The 19466-nt window shown below is 40.5% G+C and overlaps 1 protein-coding gene and 1 non-coding gene across 3 annotated transcripts in view; one reads left to right on the top strand and one right to left on the bottom strand.

The window, feature by feature from the left end:
• The window catches only part of MYO16 (myosin XVI), a 596349-nt gene that overhangs the window by 512285 nt on the left and 64598 nt on the right, over window positions 1-19466 (top strand). For both annotated transcript variants that reach the window (XM_066236132.1, XM_066236131.1), the window contains exon 32: window positions 5464-6597. In XM_066236132.1, the coding sequence (XP_066092229.1) occupies window positions 5464-6597 (1134 nt within the window). The remainder of the gene's footprint in view (window positions 1-5463; window positions 6598-19466) is intronic.
• On the bottom strand, window positions 9988-10062 carry TRNAS-GCU (transfer RNA serine (anticodon GCU)). The gene has a single exon. It is a non-coding gene; the product is annotated as a tRNA-Ser (tRNA).

Genomic DNA, 19466 nt, shown 5'->3' with positions numbered 1-19466 from the left:
CTAATTTTATTTATAATAGTTTAATCCAAAAAACATGGCTTTTCTTTGCATCTAAAGCAAACTTTGAGTTATCTATTGTTGCTTAACTACTCATCCAAAACTTGGCAATTTAAACAAAACACAATAACTTTCGTACTATCTCTCAGGTTCTGGTTGTCTTCTGAGCTCATCTGTGTGGCTCTTACTCAAGGTCCTGCATAAAGTTGCACGTGATAGCTGGAACCATCTGAAAGCTGATAACTCACACATCTGGGACCTCAGATGTCTGAGGACTCAGACAGGTGGGGCATCTATATCTCTCAGTGGTCTCTCTCTATCTGTAGTCGGTTTGTGCAACATGGTAGCTTTTTCCATGGAGAATCAATCCATCAAAGGCACATGCTCCAAAAAGAGAACACCTTCTATGAGTGAGCCTTGGAAATCATGCATCATCACCTCCACCACACTCCTGCATCAGGCATTCCCCCAGGTGCATGGAAGTTTAGGGAGGACAAATAGATTTTAGTTCTTCACAGAACTAGATGCACTACCGTGGCCAATTTTTGAAAGATACAAATTGCCCTAGTTCATACTCCACACAAAACAATTTACCTCCCTTCCACATGCAAGACATATTCTCCACTCCCTCCGGTTACCCCAAAGACTCATTCAATCATCAAACGAAGCTCAAGTGCTAAGCCCAGATCTCAACATTTAAATCAGATCTAGGTATCCTGGCTGCTTGCATAAGGTTCTTTAGATAGACATCTCCTCCAGTATTGTCACTATCTGTGTGAAGACAGGATGCCTCTTCTCCACACACCTAACAAGCACTGGAGTGACAGGTGCAGATGTTCCTGTTTAAAAAGGGGTAAGTCAAAGGCACATAGCAAGCACTTGCATAGAGAAGTTCTGATATACCTGGGTACACATTGCCTGTACCTTGAAAAGGATTTTGGCTTAGTGCCTAGAAATTTCTCATGGCTCTTAGGTCCATGCTTTGGTCTCTTGGCTCTCCTGTAAATTATAATTCCTAATCCACAAGAAGTGACATGTTTGGAGTGGGTAGCTTTTCAGTTTGTTTTCTGCTAATAAAATGTTGAAGCACCAGAGACTCTTCATTCTGTATAAAGCCTTCTCTTTTCATTGCAAGGCTGGTCCAATTTCTTAAAAGGCTTTGAGAATTTATAATCTACTTTATTATTCAAAAGCCCATCCACAAATCTCTCTGAGATAATCTTGTCTACTTTGGGGTCTCTATGAGATTTCTGTGGTCCAACATGCTTACTTTTCCTCCTTTGAACAAATCCATGAAGTATCACCTTAGATCTTTATGAGGTCTTAATAAAGGATATCATAGTCATGATCTTGACTTCATCTTTAGATCATATTTTCCTAAAAATGCCCCCGATTTCATCCCTGCTTAAAAATCATTTCTTAAATTCAGAATTATTTGCCATTGGGACAGCTTGACCATGAGAAATATTTATTTTCAAACAGAAAGTCCAGGATCCTTAACAGTTAATAGGTTTTTCCTCAGCTTATGTCTTTACTCTCACATTTTTCAATAGGCTAGAAGAATCCAGGAGGTAGATTTTACACGCTGCCTAAAAGTCTCCCCAGCTACATCATTCAGCTTCTTCAGTGTGGTTTTTATATTCCACATTACTGCAGGTGACAGTGTTTCTAAACTTTCCACAGTAGCATAAGAGTCATGTTTTCTGCAACTTCTGGCATCTTCCTCACCTTCTTTTAAGCCTCACCAAGAGCTTTCTTGAGCTCACCACACTTCTAGTATTGTCTTCAAGACTCCTCCAATTTGTACTACTTTCTGATCCCAAAGCTACTCCACCCTTCTTAACGTTTTATTTATAGCAGCACTCCACTTCCAGGTACCAATGTCAGTATTCATTGTCTATTTCTATGTAACAAAGCACTTCCAAATTTAGTGGCTTAAAATAACAATTATCCCTTTCCCCCCTCTTACACTGCTAGTAATTTTCTGGGCTCCACTGAACAATTACCACCCAGGCTCTCCTATAGCTATATAGTAAGACTCTGGGGTTGGAATCAAGCAAAGATTCAGTTATTAGATTTTTGGTGTCTGTGCTGGGGAAATTCAGATAGCCAAAAACTGAAGCAAATGGAGTCCTCCTCATCTCTGAACCACTATGTGGCCTCTCCATATGTTCTGCAGAGTATGGGTGCTTCACATAGAGATCAGGGTTACCAGATCTGAGTTCCAAGACAGCCAGACCTAGGCAGAAGTTGTACAATTTCTGATCCATCCGAAGAAGGCAGGTGGCCTTCCCTTCCCAATATTTCATTCGTTGGGGGCAATCACAAAGGCTCTCCTAATTTCAAGATTCTGGAAGAATATGTGGGACTGGAAATATTGTTGAAGTTAGTTTTGGAAAATACAACCTGCCACAAATTATTTAAATTATTCAAGTCTTTAGAACAACTCTATAATACTAATGCTAAAATTTTGTTTGGTTCATTAACTTTCTAGGAGAAGCTTTGTTTTGGCATAGTGAAAGCCTTAGAATAATGCTTATCAGCTACAGTACTGTGCAATTTTTGGTATTTTCTGACCTTAAAAGTTGGCAGCTTTTAGGAACCCTGTATAATACTAGCTTACAAAGATGTTCATTGAGTTAGAAAATTAGTTTTGTTCTTTTCCGTTCTCATTTGGATGTCTCCCATTTGTTTCATGTTTACAGTGTGCCAGAGTCTGAGCTAACACTTGACATTCAATGTCTATTTTATGCCTCTGAGATCATTACTGATATCATTTTATGCATGACTCTCCTGAAGCTTAGCCTAAGACCTTTTTTTTAGGAAATTACACACCTTTTATTTGTTGTTGTTTTTTAAAAATTATTTATTGAATTTATTGGGGTGACATTGGTTAGTAATAAAATTATGTAAGTTTCAGGTGTCCAGTTATATAATACAACATCTTTATGTTGCACTATGTGTTCACCACTCCAAGTCAAGTCTCCTTCTATAACCCCTCTTCCCTTCTGCCCCTCCCTCCACCCACCTTTCCCTCTGTGATCACCACACTATTGTCTATGAGGTGTCTGTTTGCTTGTTTTGCTTAATCCCTTCACCTTTTCACCTCGCCCCTCAACCTCCCTGCCCTCTGACAACTCAGTCTGTTCTCCATGTCTGTGAGTCTGTTTCTGTTTTGTTTGTTAGTTTAGTTTATTCATTAAATTTCACATAAAATGAAATCAGATGGCACTTGTCTTTCTCTGGCTTATTTCACTTAGCATTATACTCTCTATCCATGCTGTTGCTATAAGTAGGACTTCCTTCTTTTTTATAGCTGAGTAATATTCCATTGTGTAAATGTACCACAGCTTTTTATCCACTCATCTACTGATGGGCACTTGGGCTGCTTCCATATCTTGACTATTGTGAATATGCTGCCATGAACATAAGGGTACATGGATTCTTTCAAATTAGTGTTTCAGGTGTCTTCCTGTATCTTCTCAGAAGTGGAATCACTAGGTCATAAAGCAGTTTCATGTTTAGTATTTTGAGGTAACTCCACACTGCTTTCCACAGGGGTTAACATCCAAAATTTCTGAAGAATATATAAAACTCAACACACTCAAAAACAAATAATCCAGTTAAAAAATGGGCAAAGAACCTAAATTGACACTTCTCCAAAGAGGACATACAGATGGCCAATAAATAAAAAGATGCTCAACATCACTAATCATCAGAGAAATTCCTATTAAAACCACAATGAGCTATCACCTCAGGCCTGTCAGAATGGCAATCATCAATAAGTCAGCAAATGAGTATTCGCAAGCATGTGGAGAAAAGGGAATCATTGTGCACTGTTGGTGGGAAGGCAGATTGGTGTAGCCGCTGTGGAAAGCAGTATGGAGTTACCTCAAAAAAAAATAAAAATGAAATTGCCTTATGGCCCAGCAATTCCAATTCTGGGAATTTATCTGAAGAAAACTGAAACACAAATATATACACCCTTATGTTTACTCCAATGTTATTTACAGTGGCCAAGATTTAGAAGCAGCCCAGGTGCCCATCAGATAAGGAGATAAAAAGGCTGTGGTACTTTTACACAATGGAATACTACATGATCATAAAAAGATATAAATAATTCCTATAGTAAAATACCAAATTAGTATAAGAGTTTTTGAGAAGTTTTGATACTTCAGTATGATAATATAATTTTTGAAAATTAACACCTCAGTCTTCAGAGAAATTATGTTTATTTAATAAATATCTATTACAATTTAGCTTATAATTTTTTTTGCAGTGACAGAGAGAATCAGAGAGAGGGATAGATAGGGACAGACAGACAGGAATGGAGAAATATGAGAAGCATCAATTATTAGTTTTTTGTTGCAACACCTTAGTTGTTCATTGATTGCTTTCTCATATGTGCCTTGACCGTGGGGCTTCAGCAGACCGAGTAACCCCTTGCTCAAGCTAGCGACTTTGGGTCCAAGCTGGTGAGCTTTGCTCAAACCAGATGAGTCCATGCTCAAGCTGGCGACCTTGGGATCTTGAACCCTGGTCCTCCACATCCCAGTTTGATGCTCTGTGCACTGCGCCACTGCCTGGTCAGGCTCTATTACAATTTATAATAAACTATATTAAAATGTCTTTTGGAATTTTTTAAACTTCAAATTCAATAAATGTTTTAACATCATATCTAAATAGTTTTTCTGCCTCTTTTAAAGTAAGTTTTTACTAATAATATTATGCTGATTTGTTTCTTTCAATATCTCCCCTTTTTTCAACTTAAGAAGATTCTTCTTCAGAAGTTTTTATTCTTGATTTGGTTATTAAATATGTTTCTGTTAAGGATTCAAATATACTGATTAATTGTAAAACTCACCCTTGGCATCATTTTAATAATACATTCTTTAAAAAAAATAATAATCTCTTTATGCATGTAGGTGTTTTGTTGGTATTTTGTTTTGTTCATTTTGTTCCATTTAAATAATCAAGCTTACTCATTTCCTATAAGAAGCATCTATGTGCTGCTGATTGGCTAATTAGCTTGCTCTCCCTAGCTTTTTGTTTTGTCATCTTGAAAATCCAGAGAGCCAGTTCAGATTCTAAGAATACAGGTGTAAGTTCGTCAGCTGATCTGAAGTGTGGTTCCCCCGCTACACGACTACACCGCTGACCACACCTCCCTTCTGCAGGTGCCTGGCAATCCTGGGACACCTTATGGTCCCCCTAACGTCTTCCTTCGTGGGTAGAAGTTGTCCTCGAGCTCTGAGGTCAAAACTCCCTTTCTCACTGGTAGTCTTAAGAAGTGTATGTTGAGCCAGGGTCCCAGAGAGTGGAAGGATGCAGGCCTGAGTCTCTCCATCAGCGGGGGCTGCAGGAGCTGTGTGGGCAAGGGCGGCCCAGCCAGCCCCAGTTCCTGGAGGCTTTGGCCCTGGAGTCTTGCTAACACTTCTCATCACTTCTTGGTTTCCTCCCTTTCAGTTTTCACCCGGCCCAGACCTCACAGTGATGACTACAGCACCATGAAAAAGATTCCTCCTCGGAAGCCAAAGCGAAGCCCCAACACCAAGCTCAGTGGCTCTTCGGAGGAGATCTCTGGCAGCAGGCCCGGGGCGGTGGGGACCCCAGGCACGCGGAGCAGGGCAGCGGGCCAGCAGTGCCTCTCAGGGGCCGTCCTGGGGACCCCCGCGTCCCACACGCCCCTCGCGCACTCGGAGACCGAGCCCGAGCCCGTCTACATCGAGATGGTGGGCCGCGCAGGCAGCCCGGACCAGGCCGAGGCGGTGTACGAAGAGATGAAGTACTTCGTGCCCCCCGAGGACGGCGGCAGTCGCGGGGTGGGCGCCTGGGCATTCGTTTCAGCCCCTTCACTGCGTGAGGGCCAGAGCCCCATCGCCTTGGAGGGCGGAGAAGGGAGCTGCCCAGCACCAGGGCCCTGCAGAGACGTATGGGACATCCCGGCCCCCTTTCCCAACCTGCTCCCTCACCGCCCCCCACTCCTGGTGTTTCCTCCCACACCTGTCACCTGCTCCCCCGCGTCGGATGAATCGCCCTTGACACCCCTGGAGGTGAAGAAGCTGCCAGTCCTGGAAACCAACCTCAAGTACCCTGTGCAGTCTGAAGGCTCGAGTCCTCTGTCTCCACAGTGCTCCAAAAACCAAAAAGGGGATGGCGACAGGCCCGCGTCCCCCGGCCTCCCGGTGTTCAACGGGCCTCACAAAGTCTCTCCCCCTCCCACGCCGCCACCTCCTCCCGCGCCCCCGGCACCTCCTGCTGCCGCCCACCGGCACTTCACCTTCCCACCCGAGACTGGCATGGTGCCCACAGGAAAGGCAACCACAAACCCAGATCTGCCCAAAGTGCAGCAAAAGCCAAACTCTGCTCCAGCGGCGGGTCCGTGCAGCTCTTTCTCCAAGGTCCCTTACTCCCCCGGCAAGGCGGCAGCTCGAGTGGACCATAGGAAAGCCAACTCCAACACCTCCTCTCCAGTGCCCTACAGCCCGCCGCACGCCAGGCCGCTCAGCAGCCCTCTGGACGAGCTCACCAGCCTCTTCAGCTCTGGAAGGAGTGTACTCCGGAAGTCTGCAGCGGGAAGAAAGATCAGGGAGCCTGAAGGTAAGCAGAACAGATGCTATCCCCTTTTGCTCATTGAGATGGAAGGATGGATGGAAGGATGGATGGAAGGATGGATGGATGGATGATGGATGGATGGATGGATGGAAGGATGGATGATGGATGGAAGGATGGATGGAAGGAAGGATGGATGAATGGAAGGAAGGATGGATGGATGGATGGATGGATGGATGGATGGATGGATGGAAGGATGGATGGAAGGAAGGATGGATGGGTGGAAGGAAGGATGGATGGATGGATGGATGGACGGACGGACGGAAGGATGGATGGAAGGAAGGATGGATGGAAGGAAGGATGGATGGATGGATGGATGGATGGATGGATGGATGGATGGAAGGATGGATGGATGGGTGGAAGGAAGGATGGATGGATGGATGGATGGATGATGGATGGAAGGATGGATGGATGGATGATGGATGGATGGATGGATGGATGATGGATAGCCAGATAGATGGAGGCATGGATGTTGGGTAGGTATATATGTACATATGTATATACATATACATATATATGTAATTTCAATGTTTGAGTTGATTGTAGTAGTCATTCAGAGAAAATCTTATGCAACCAATGTGGCCAGATAGGTAAGAATGGACATTACCATTTTGCAGATGAAGGCTTATGATATGGAAATACATAGGACTAACACTGGATTCAATAAACTGCTATGAGTTGATAAATGTTAGAACAAGGTTTAATTTTAGCTACTAATCTCCCTCCCTCTCCAATAATACTTGCTTAAAACAAGGGAATGGTATTTTTGCAACATTATATATTGTAGATTTCCACTTGATTTACAATTCACTATTAACTCCTGTCCGTCTTTCTGTCTTGGCTGTCTATCTCACTTCTAGTCAAGTGAGCTCAGTGCCATGCTGTTGCAGCCTGTGTGTGTGTGTGTGTGTGTGTGTGTGTGTGTAATAAGTATTTTTATATCCCTATAAAGGCAGAATGTGGCTAACAAAAAAAATTGCTAATCTCTTGTAAGTAACTAACTTCATACTACTTCATTCAGATGAGATTGCCTTTATGTGCAAAAGGTACTGTTTTGACAGATTCTCTTAATAATTATAAAGGATATAGTCATCTTCAAAAAAAATTTTAAGGCTTTTGTAGAAATCCAAAATATTTCCCAATATTCTGTATTTGGGGGGAGAATTGCATTAATATAAAGTATCCTCTTTTTTAAAGAAATTATAATCGATCCCTTGAGTTATGATGCTATTAGCCTAAGGTAGATGACAACTATTAACATCTTCACTTTACAGAGACAGAAAACTGGAGAATGAAGAGGTTAAATACCTTTCTTAGGGTCAGGTGGTAGAATTGGAAATAAAATTTTGACTTATGACACAACATTTTATGTGTGCATTAACCTACTCTTGCTCCTAAAGAAAATACAAAAATATATTAGCTTTCATTGTTTGATTAGGAAAATTACTTTAGGTATAAAAACGCTAGGAAATCTAGGAGGCAATCTGAATAAGTGAAAAGTAGGTCAAGGCTAAGAACACTTAGCAAATAAATGAATAACCTACTTCCTATTTATTCTTCAGACAAGCTAATTGTTTGTTTAGCTAACAATTTCTTCTTAATTATAGGCCATTAATAAATGAAATTGTCCTTGTAAGTAGGAGAATGTTTGAATTTCACAAGTTGTATGTTTCATTCCAGGGAACAACATGGAATCTAAAAGAAAAGCGTTCAATGAACAAATTAGCATTCTCTTTTAGAACTAAAAGTTTATTCAAACCTCATAAACCTCATTTTACTATAGATGAGAATTGGGTAAATTCTTCTTGGCTCTATTCAGGAAAGTGAAGTTAATAAATTTCTAGATAGGCCTTATCGTTTGGAAACCCCTACGTCTAGGAATTCAGAGCCTAGTGAGAATTATAGTGAGGCCTCCGGGCATGATGCATGAATTTGCTAATTATATTTCCCTATGGTGGCCACTAACTAGTATTTGAGAACACGTATCAAAACCTTAGGTACAACATTGTTAGTTCAACTCTGAAATTATAAAACATCTATTTTTCTACTGTGGGCTTTTACAAAACTCTTTTTAATTTGAAAAGATTGGTTTGAGCCACTTATGACTTTTTCATAAATATGTGAATTTGCTGCTCCTGTTCCAGCACAGTAGCTTTAATAACAGAAAATGTAGCACTGTGAGATGGGGTCATCCTCACACACCAGATCACAGCAGTTCCAATTAGATGGTTGAAAACTGTGTGATTCTTGATGGTCTGTGATGTGGGAAATAAGTATATACGGGTTTTTTTTTTCTCTTTGAGGGGGTTAGAATGTATATAAAAGGTGCTAAAGATAAGATATAGAAAAAAAAATCCTTAATGCTGGAGCTAATCATTGGGACTGCTTATATGACTATTAAGGTTTACACAATTGGATCCTGAAGTCAGTAATCCATTTTCTTCTGAATGAATTGAAAGGCTTATTAATGGCTTAGGGTAGGTAGTCTTGGGACTTCTTCCCTTTAAGTTTTTAAATCTTCTAATTTCCTGCTTTATATTTAAAGATATTCTTATTTTCACGTGAAATACCTTTCTTACCAAATCACCCAGTGGGTGGCTAATTCACCCTCAAGGCACCTAAATTAATTACAGCTCATTTCTTATACAGTTGTGATATGGGAAATTTTTTTTGCAAATTTTGAAAAAGGGTTCAAAATAGTCCCCTCACGTCTTTGGAAAGTGACCTTGAGGAAATTAAACTGCTCATTACTATCCTGCAATCGGTATTTCCAGTTAAAATATAAAGTACAGTGAGTTGTATAGAAGAAATGAGGTCCTTAGGTATGGAATTCCACTCCATCAGTACTCCATAAACTTAAATATAAGATTTTATATGTATTATGCTTCTCAAAACAGTTCATTTTCTATAAACTTTTGACTATTCAATTTGAGCCATACAAAATTACACTAATTCTAAGAATCCAGAGTGCACATATAAACAAAATGTGATCGTGCAGAGAGATGATAAATGTGACTGCAGCCCAAAAGGAATAATATTAGAAGCAAGGAGCTATAGTGCTTACTGTGCTCCAGACATTGTTTTTTGGGTTTTTTTTTTTTTGTATTTTTCTGAAGTTGGAAACTGGGAGGCAGTCAGACAGACTCCCACATGTACCTGACCAGGATTCACCCGGCATGCCCACCAAGGGGCAATGCTCTGCCCATCTGGGGTGTTGCTCTGTTGCAACCAGAGCCATTCTAGCGCCTGAAGCAGAGGCCAAGGAGCCATCCCCAGCACCCGGGCCAACTTTGCTCCAATGGAACCTTGGCTGCGGGAGAGGAAGAGAGAGACAAAGAGGAAGGAGAGGGGGAGAAGTAGATGGGTGCTTCTCCTGTGTGCCCTGGCCGGGAATTGAACCCGGGACTCCTGCACAGCAGGCCGACACTCTACCATTGAGCAACCAGCCAGGGCCCAGACATTGTTTTAATAAATGCTTAATTCTCACAAGACTAAAGGTATCTGCTACTGTTATCTCCATTTTACAGATGGGAAAGCCAAATCATAGACTGAGTAATCAACTTTCTCAAAGTCACCCTGCTCATGAAAGAGAGAGAGTGACTTGAACATAGTAATTCTGTCTCCAATGGCTATTCTCTTAGTTACATACACTATGGTGTGTAGGACTGGACTGCAGAGGGGTAAAAAAACAGAAGATAACATTTTTACAATTTATATTTGCTCATCTAAGGTGCAGTAAGTTGAGTCATACAGATTAAATGTAGAATACTGTTCCACAAACTCAAAAATGCCAAACATGTACTTTATAGCTCACAGGTGTGTGTGTGTGTGTGTGTGTGTGTGTGTGTGTGTGTGTATGTGTGTGTGTGTGTGTGTGTGTGTAATTTTGGAATACCATATGGAAGCCATTTGGCCCTTAAAATTAAGAATGACTAAATGTTTAATCATCTATGCCTTTCTAGATACAATTATCCCATTCATTCACAAAATGTTTTCCATCTATTATATGGCTAATATTATTATGCTAATTATTTCTAGTTGTCTAGTTTCAAAATCTGTGGGACCTGATTCAAGTGAGTGGGAAGATTCATTGTCTTGCTTAGACCACTAGGGTGCTCCATTGCTCCAAATGGCATTGCAGCATCTGGTTGCCTTTAGAACATGAAATAAAACAAGCGTGTTACTCTTCACTCGTTGAAAATGATCAGGATGATAGAAGATTGACAAAAATGCAGTACACCTCAGAAATCTGAAGAAGAGAGTAGAGGAGAGCCAGGCTGAGTTAAAGAAAAATCTGATTTGCAGAATATTTGTATTTTTAAGTTGTCTCATTACTTACTGATACTGTGTATCTTGGTTGATAAAATACAGATAGGTAGTTAAAATGATGTCAGCAAAAGTAATGTATAATGGTTCTTTTGCATTCATTAGAGGGTTAGTAAATATACTTAATGAAAAAATTAGCTTAAAAAAGTACTTTGACATAAATATATTTGATTGATTTAGCCTTTGTGGCATTTTTACTTAATAAGAATCACTTAAGCCAAGTGCAAATTACCATTTCAAATATTTTATTTATTGCATAGATATTATGAATAGAAATGGAGGTTTTAAGTCAAAATATTATATAAACAAATTTTTATAATATGATATTTTCATTCCATAGAGCCATTTGTTTAAAAAAAGAATTCTTTTTAAAGTTGGACCTGTGGAAAATTTCAAACATATAAAAAAGTAGAGAGAAGAGAATAATGAACTTTCTCCATGGCCAAATCTATTTTATCTTTTCTCCTGCCCAGTTCCCTCCTTCAGCATTGACTTATTTTGAAGTACATCCCAATGTCAAATCAATTTATTAATAAATACTTATAAATATTTTATTACAGAAGTCCTTTAGAAAAAAATCAAAGATTTATTATTAAGTCACCTTAATTAGTACAGAGAGATTTTTGTTGGGCCTTTTAGATCAGCCATACCCCTAACTTAATAGGTACATAAAGATGCCCAAACACACATTGTAGCTCTACCCTCTTCCTTCTGTTCATCTTTACATGGTTGACCCACACGTATCTGATACTCAACAAGGGCTAAGTTAACTTACTACCCTTCGTCTAACTCCTTCCTACTCTATGAACTGACAGCCCTTCCCCAGAACCTGTGCTTTTTTTCTATAAAAAAAAAAAGAAAGAAAGAAACGGGGAGAAAGAGAGACAATAGGGAAGAAAGAAAGAAAGAAAGAAAGAAAGAAAGAAAGAAAGAAAGAAAGAAAGAAAGAAAGAAAGAAAGAAAGAAAGAAAGAAAAGAAAGAAAGAGAGAAAGAGAGAGAGAAGGAGAAGGGAAGGAAGGAGGGAGGGAGGGAGGGAAGGAAGGAAGGAAGGAAGGAAGGAAGGAAGGAAGGAAGGACGGAAGGAAGGAAGGAAGGAAGGAAGGAAGGAAGGAAGGAAGGAAGGAAGGAAGGAAGGAAGGAAGGAGAAAACCTGTCTCTAGAAGCCATGGAGTCACTTATCATTTTTCATCACATAAACAAAGTAATTCTCAGGGGTTTGCTTTCTCCTAAAACAACACTAACCTGCAAGAAGTTCCACATGGGCTTGGAGACAGCGCCTGACATGGGCGGCTGGTGCAAGGACCCCTTCTTTTTCCCCTAAAAAAGTGTGGAACTCTAAGTATTGCTTCAGAACAGACTTCAGTATGGAAGATCAATGTTCCAAAAGACATACAGTTGCATCTTAAGTCAACATTTTATGGGTTTTAGATGCTTCTCTACCAAAATAAGTGCAGTTACTTTTACATTGTTTAGTAACAAGAAGAAAAATGCTTAAAAATTACTGAAATATCAAGGAATTACTGACAGTAACCTGTGCTTGTTCAAAGAACAGTGTTTGTAAATTGCCAGTCACTGCTCCTGTGTTTGAGACAGCAGTTTCCCTACTATCTTCATTTAATCTCTGACACATTGTAATGAGATGGCAGAATAAGAAACTTGTCTGCTCTATGCAAATCTCGCCGTCCTATAATGGGATGCAGAGCTTGACATCCCATAGGCTTCTAGCCTATGCACAGGCTCTCTTAGCACTTTATCCTGTGCGGAGCTGTTAATCTTTCTCACTCCCTGTAAGCTTTCTCTCCATGGTGATTTATTTGTGGGGGGTGGTGGCCTGAGGCTTCATGAAAATTATAAAGGGCGTGGACAGAACAAGCACATAGTTTACTGATGTGTTGCTGTCTGCATTCCTGCCTCACATAAAGTCTCCCTCCTGTGAAAGTAAGGGTTTCCTCTGCATCCTGGAACCATTTTGAGTCAACATGAAATTTCCCTCATTTTTCAAATGAGTAAATCCTTTGGAAGATGAGCTTAATATCCTCTGAGAGAAGCAAGTTCTCCATTCATCACTAAGTGAAATGGGCAAGGATGAGCTTTCAAAAGTTTGTTTTCTTGCCATGCCAATGAACCCAGCCTTTGACATAGGAGGATAGATCTGTGTAGGTGCAAAAGATATTTTCACCAAGTTTCTGGTCCCTCTGCACTTACAGAAAGTGTCTGTGTTTGGAACTTGCAGCTACACATTGCAGTGGTTCTAATTTCCCAAGTCTCCAATAGAACTAATATTTCGTTCATCTCCCCTGAGAAGTAAGCTTTCAATTTTAGTAAGTTGATCAGTAACCAAATTTACTTATGTTAACAACACAAAGCTCTTTGTCTTCTATATCAATTGAATGTTTCTAAAATGACTTTTTGATTTTGAATGTTTATGACATTTCCCTCATAATTTAAAATACCTTCCCTCTACAAATACCCAAGAATTCACACCAGGAAATTGTGCAACCAGGGGCCTATAAAACAGACTTGCATTAACTTGTAGAGCTGATTCCCTATAGTCATCCAATAGGCATTCCCTTAATGTAAACACAGAGCTTGCTTCTGGGAATCCAAAAAAAAAAACACAACAAAATCTGGCCCTTCCACACACAGTGCAGGAAGCAGGTGTGCCCACCCATTTTCAATGAGTGAATCTTTAGTGGAGGAAAGAGGCTTTAACCTGGAGGTCATGCACTATTAATGAGCTGAGCTCCAGCTGGCCCAAGCACCCCATCAGATGTGCAGATGTGTACGCATGGTATCCTGAGTGGCCAAGAAAAGAAGTGAGTGATTGCCTTTGAGAACCTAGTAGAGCCTCCCGCTAAGAGGACAAGTGAGCAGAAGAGTAATGGATAATAAGTGGATGCAGTTCTCCAGGTGCAGAAGTAGAACAGACATGGCAGCCAAAAAAGCCAATGTCAGGTGAGAGAGACATGCTGGTTCAGGGTACACGGTTCTTTTAGAATACAGCTGTGAATGCTGAGGGAAAAAGAGAAGAGAAGGCTTGCCTTGCATGGACTCAAAGCAGGATAGGCTTTCTTTCTGGACTCCATGATGGGGCCCTAATTTATCTCCATAGGTTTCTCTTCTTCACATGGGAATTCGGTATTAACTTACACGATCTTTGCTATAAAGAGTATAAAGAGCCAGAGGACAAAACTGAACCAACATTATAGTGGTGATTGTAGGTATGAGTATTTGACCTCATATAAACTCAGAAATGCTAATGAACATTTGTTAATGGTACTGTATTCTGTTCATCATAATAATAGCTAGTATTTGTAATTGGCTGTTTCCTGTTGGCCAAGCATGTTGACATCTCTTTTCTCTCCAGATCCTCACCTCTCTGTGAGGCGAGTGAAGCAGGTGTTAGCATCCCCTTTTACTAATGAGCAATCTGAGACTTTAAGGGATTAAATGATTTTCCCATAATCACAAGAGCCAGTGAGTCCCAGAGTCAAGAATCAACCATGTCTCCTTTCTCTCAAACCCTGGATTCTTTCTATGGTGTCATGTTTATTCTTCAAGCACAATTACAATTTTTCAAGTGATATCAAGTTTCTGTCTCAGAAAGTAATTCCCTTCTGAAGTTAAACATAAACTCATTACCAGGAAAAGATATGGGGTAGAGCTATTTTTCCTTCTGTGGTCAGTGTTCCTGCAGGACATCCATGCATAGTTTTTAGCCAAGAGGATCTTCCTTGTGTGCCTCTCCACCTGTTCCTCCTCTTGTTCTCAGTTCTTTACAAAACTCTTTCTACTTACCTGTCCCACAGAGTGCCCTTTCTAATGCTATACAAGTTGGGCTGGCATAATTCTTCATGTTCAAAACTATTATAGTGTTTTTGTTAGTTTTTGGTTGTTTGTTTGCCTTTTTTATAAAGTTTTGTTTAGAAATCAAGTTCCTGATCACTGAAAACACATACCTCAGTTGTATTCCCTGGCAAAGTGCTCATCTTTCCTTAAGGAAACATTTAGTTCTTCAATACTATCAGTGGGGCATCAGAAGCCTGCTCAGGACCAGCCAGAAAGGAAAGATTTGCTTATCCCTTAGCTGTACCAGGGGACCATGCTAGGAACCCCACAGATGATCAGCAGTGATTTATCAATAGCCATGGTGATCAGGACAAAAGAAAGACATCCACCTCAAAAAGCCCTCTTCATCCATCTCCACAGCTGCTTTCAAAAAATAAAGGCAGAAATTCATTATTTTTTAAATTATGTGAATATGGAAACAGAGATACAGATCATGGCATAGTGAGAAACATGACTGAACAAAAAAACTAATGTCAGGCCCATATTCAGAGCCCCTCACATATTTGTTGGGAGAATATTAAACTCATAGGTCTCATGACCATGGTACTTCCACTAGGCCATGCTGCTTCATTAGTCTTTGAAACCCAGGAACATTACCAAGCAGAGTTGGGACAATTAAATATTTAGATCAACCTAATTAAAAAAGATTACCCTTCAAATACTGTGAATTAAGCCCTGGCCGGTTGGCTTAGTGGTAAAGCATCGGCCCAGCATGTGGAAGTCCCAGGTTCTATTCCTGGTCAGGGCATATAGAAGTGACCATCTGCTTCTCCAACTCTCCCTCTCTCACTTTTCTCTTTCTCTCTCTTCCCTCCTCATGCAGCCATGGCTCATTCGAACAAGTTAACCACATGTGCTAAGGATGGCACCATGGCCTGACCTCAGGTGCTAAAATAGCTCAGTTGCCAAGCAATGGAACAACAGCCCCAGATGGGCAGACCATCGCCCCATAGAGGGCTTGCCAGGTGGATCCCCTGTCAGGGCCCATGTGGGAGTCTGTCTCTTTGCCTCCCCACCTCTCACTTAATAATTAAAAAAAATACTATAAATTATGTTGGGAAATTACCTTAACATATTGGCTGTGAATCTACAGTCTCTGGCATGCCAGTCAGAGCCGAGATAGGTATCTTGCATACAGAGTTCATTACTTTTGAGATGAGCCAAATGCTGCAAAGAAGCCATCCCAACTGGGTTGTTCTATGAATGCTCTGTCAGCGGGAGAAGAATCTATTGTACCTGGAATTTTGAAAAGAAAAAAGACAGTCTTTTCAGAAATGGATTATCTTTCATAACCAGCAAATATTTTTCATACTACCAACCCATTAAAAGCAAGCAGCTATTGTGTTTTGTGGGTCTCTCTACTAGATTGTGAATGAAACTCCCACTGGGGAGTCCAAAGAGAAACCCAGTGCTTTATCCTCTAAGCTACTCAGCAGCTCTCCTTAAGCAAGTTAATAAAGACCTTCCCAACTATCTGCATCTCATTATTGCCATATAATACAATATCCTGGGGTTTCTTCCTTTTGAGAAGAAATGTTTAGAAGCAACGTGGTGTGTGGAATGTTTTCCTAAAGATGGGATGGATTGGTGCCATGTTCTCTTTCTCAAGAGTTCTGAAAAAAAAAACAAAAACCTATTTCTTAATTACCTACTGGTGTTTAGGTGCTTTATGCCATATTGAATCATTTTTATGATTAATCCTCAGATTAGCCTAGAAAATTTTCACACCACCTGAGAGCTAGTGACATTCATTATTATTTTCCCCAACACTTCTTTCCATGAGTCAACAACAGTCGCCTGGCATGACTGTGTGCAAAGCTTCTCATGTCTTTTCTACTCTGGTTTTTGGTTCTTTCTTTTCCTGGTTTCTCCTTGAAATCTTCAAGGTTCATACTTAAACACTGTACCTTTTTAATTACTGGCCAGTTGCAACTTCATAGTACCTGTTAATTGTAGTAAGACAATAAACAACAATCTCATTCACTGTGCTTCCCACAGAGATGACTAGGTCCTAAAATATGCAGGGCTCAAGCAATGGCAGGCATGAGCGAGATCCGAGATTACACAGATTTACAATGGAACAGTCACTGTACCGTGATACCTGAGAACTTATGCATTACCCCAAGTCCCTGAAAAACTGACAAAACAGCTTCACACCCAAAACTCACAATCAAACATACTCTTCCAAAAGAAGTGTCCATTTTATGGACCAAAGACCTAAATATAAGACCTGAAACAATAAATCATATAGAAGAAAACATAGGTACTAAACTCATGGTCCTTGGCCATAAAGAGCACTTTATGAATTTGACTCCAAAGGCAAGGGAAGTAAAGGCAAAGATAAATGAATAGGACCACATCAGACTAAGAAGCTTTTGCGCAGCAAGAGTAACTGACAACAAAACAAACAGACAGCCAACTAAATGGGAGATGATATTTTCAAACAACAGCACAGATAAGGGCCTAATATCCAAAATATACAAAGAACTCATAAAACTCAACAACAAACAAACAATTAAATAAAAAAAAATGGGAAGAGGACATGAACAGACACTTCTCCCAGGAAGAAATACAAATAGCCAACAAATATATGAAAAGATGCTCATCTTCATTAGCTATTAGAGAAATGCAAATCAAAACTACAATGAGATACCACCTCATACCTGTTAGATTAGCTATTATCAACAAGACAGATAATAAGAAGTATTGGAGAGGCTGTGGAGAAAAAGGAACTCTCATCCACTGTTGGTGGGAATGTAAAGTAGTACAACCATTATGGAAGAAAATATGGTGGTTCCTCAAAAAATTAAAAATAGAACTACCATATGACCCAGCAATCCCTCTACTGGGTATATACCCCCAAAACTCAAAAACACTGGTATGTAAAGACACATGCAGCCCCATGTTCATTGCAGCATTGTTCACAGTGGCCAAGACATGGAAACAACCAAAAGGCCCTTCAATAGATGATTAGATAAAGAAGATGTGGCACATATACACTATGGAATACTACTCAGCCATAAGAAATGATGATATCAGATCATTTACAACAACATGGATGAACCTTGATAACATTATACTGAGTGAAATAAGTAAATCAGAAATGACTAAGATCTATATGATTCCATACATAAGTGGGACATAAAAATGAGACTCAGGTACATGGACAAGAGTGTGGTGGTTACCAGGCGGGGGGGGGTGGAGGGGGAAGAGAGGGAGGGGGTGGGGGGAATGGAGGAGCATAAAGAAAACCAGATAGAAGGTGACAGAAGACAGTTTTACTTTGGGTGATGGGTATGCAATATAATCAAATGTCAACATAACCTGGAGATGTTTTCTCTGAACCTATGTACCCTGACTTATCTATGTCACCCCATTAAAATTAATTTTAAAAAAGGAAAAAAAGGAAATGTCCATTTTAAAGATAAAAAGAAGCGGCATATACACAATGGGTACATGAGAGTATTTTCTAGGCAAATACCCATGTTTTGGATTTGGGTTTGATTACTCTCCTTTGATGTGGAGAGATGTGTGGTCCACAGAGATGTAATTGAGAGAGAGGAGACTAGAGCAAAGCACTGGATGAAAATTGTCGCTGTGCAGGTATTTCCATGTCACCAAAAGGCAAACCAAAGCTCTCCGTTGATAAATTATTTCCTGAAGTCACATTCATATGTTGGAGTTACATTTCTTAATTTCAGATCTCAACTGAGATCACCAACCAAGGTGGGGACTGGAGGGCAGGATCCAAGATGGCTTTAACAAAAGGATGGAGTGGACACAAAGGAGAACAAATGAGTAATTTAAAGTAGGACGGCTCCCATAAACTTGTACCAGTTCACACATTCTTTCTTGGGTAAAACACCAATACCCAACAGCAGATCACATCGATTTCAAAAGTTTCCTTTTTTATTATTTTCATGAGAATTGTATTAGCTCTAGTTTGTCTCTAAGTAACCTTTTTAATATATTGCTAATAATAGAGCCCCTCTTGGACTTTTAATAGATAAATTGCTTTAAGACTAACTACTGCAGTCCTTATGAAGAATATAATCTATGCTGCTTCATTTCGGAACATTAGCTTGTGCTATAGTTGTAACATGCCGTTCTAATGCTTTCTGGCCATCCCCATCTCCACCACATAAACCTCAGCACTAGAGATTTAGGGAAGCACTTACATGTCATACAAGACAGTAAAGCTCTCATTGTTAGCATTCATTTCACTGGTATAGTTGCAACTATGTGGGGGGTCCTCTCCTTTCAGTTACTCGGACCTGAAATTATGTCTAATTTACAAAGATTGGGATAGTGACACAGGACAGAGGCACTGCGCTTTATATATGGTGATGAGGGATCATAAAAATGTCTTTTTCTCTTTTTTTTGTATTTTTTTCTGAAGCTGGAAACAGGGAGAGACGGTCAGACAGACTTCCGCATGCGCCCGACCAGGATCCACCCGGCACGCCCACCAGGGGGCGATGCTCTGCCCTTCTGGGGCGTCGCTCTGTTGCAACCAGAGCCACTCTAGTGCCTGGGGCAGAGGCCAAGGAGCCATCCCCAGCGCCCGGGCCATCTTTGCTCCAATGGAGCCTTGCTGCGGGAGGGGAAGAGAGAGACAGAGAGGAAGGAGAGGGGGAGGGGTGGAGAAGCAGATGGGCGCCTCTCCTGTGTGCCCTGGCCA

Source organism: Saccopteryx bilineata, chromosome 6 (assembly GCF_036850765.1).
Source record: "Saccopteryx bilineata isolate mSacBil1 chromosome 6, mSacBil1_pri_phased_curated, whole genome shotgun sequence".
Taxonomy (NCBI): domain Eukaryota; kingdom Metazoa; phylum Chordata; class Mammalia; order Chiroptera; family Emballonuridae; genus Saccopteryx; species Saccopteryx bilineata.
Note: the sequence above shows the minus strand (reverse complement) of the source record. Positions and strands in the feature narration are given on the sequence as shown.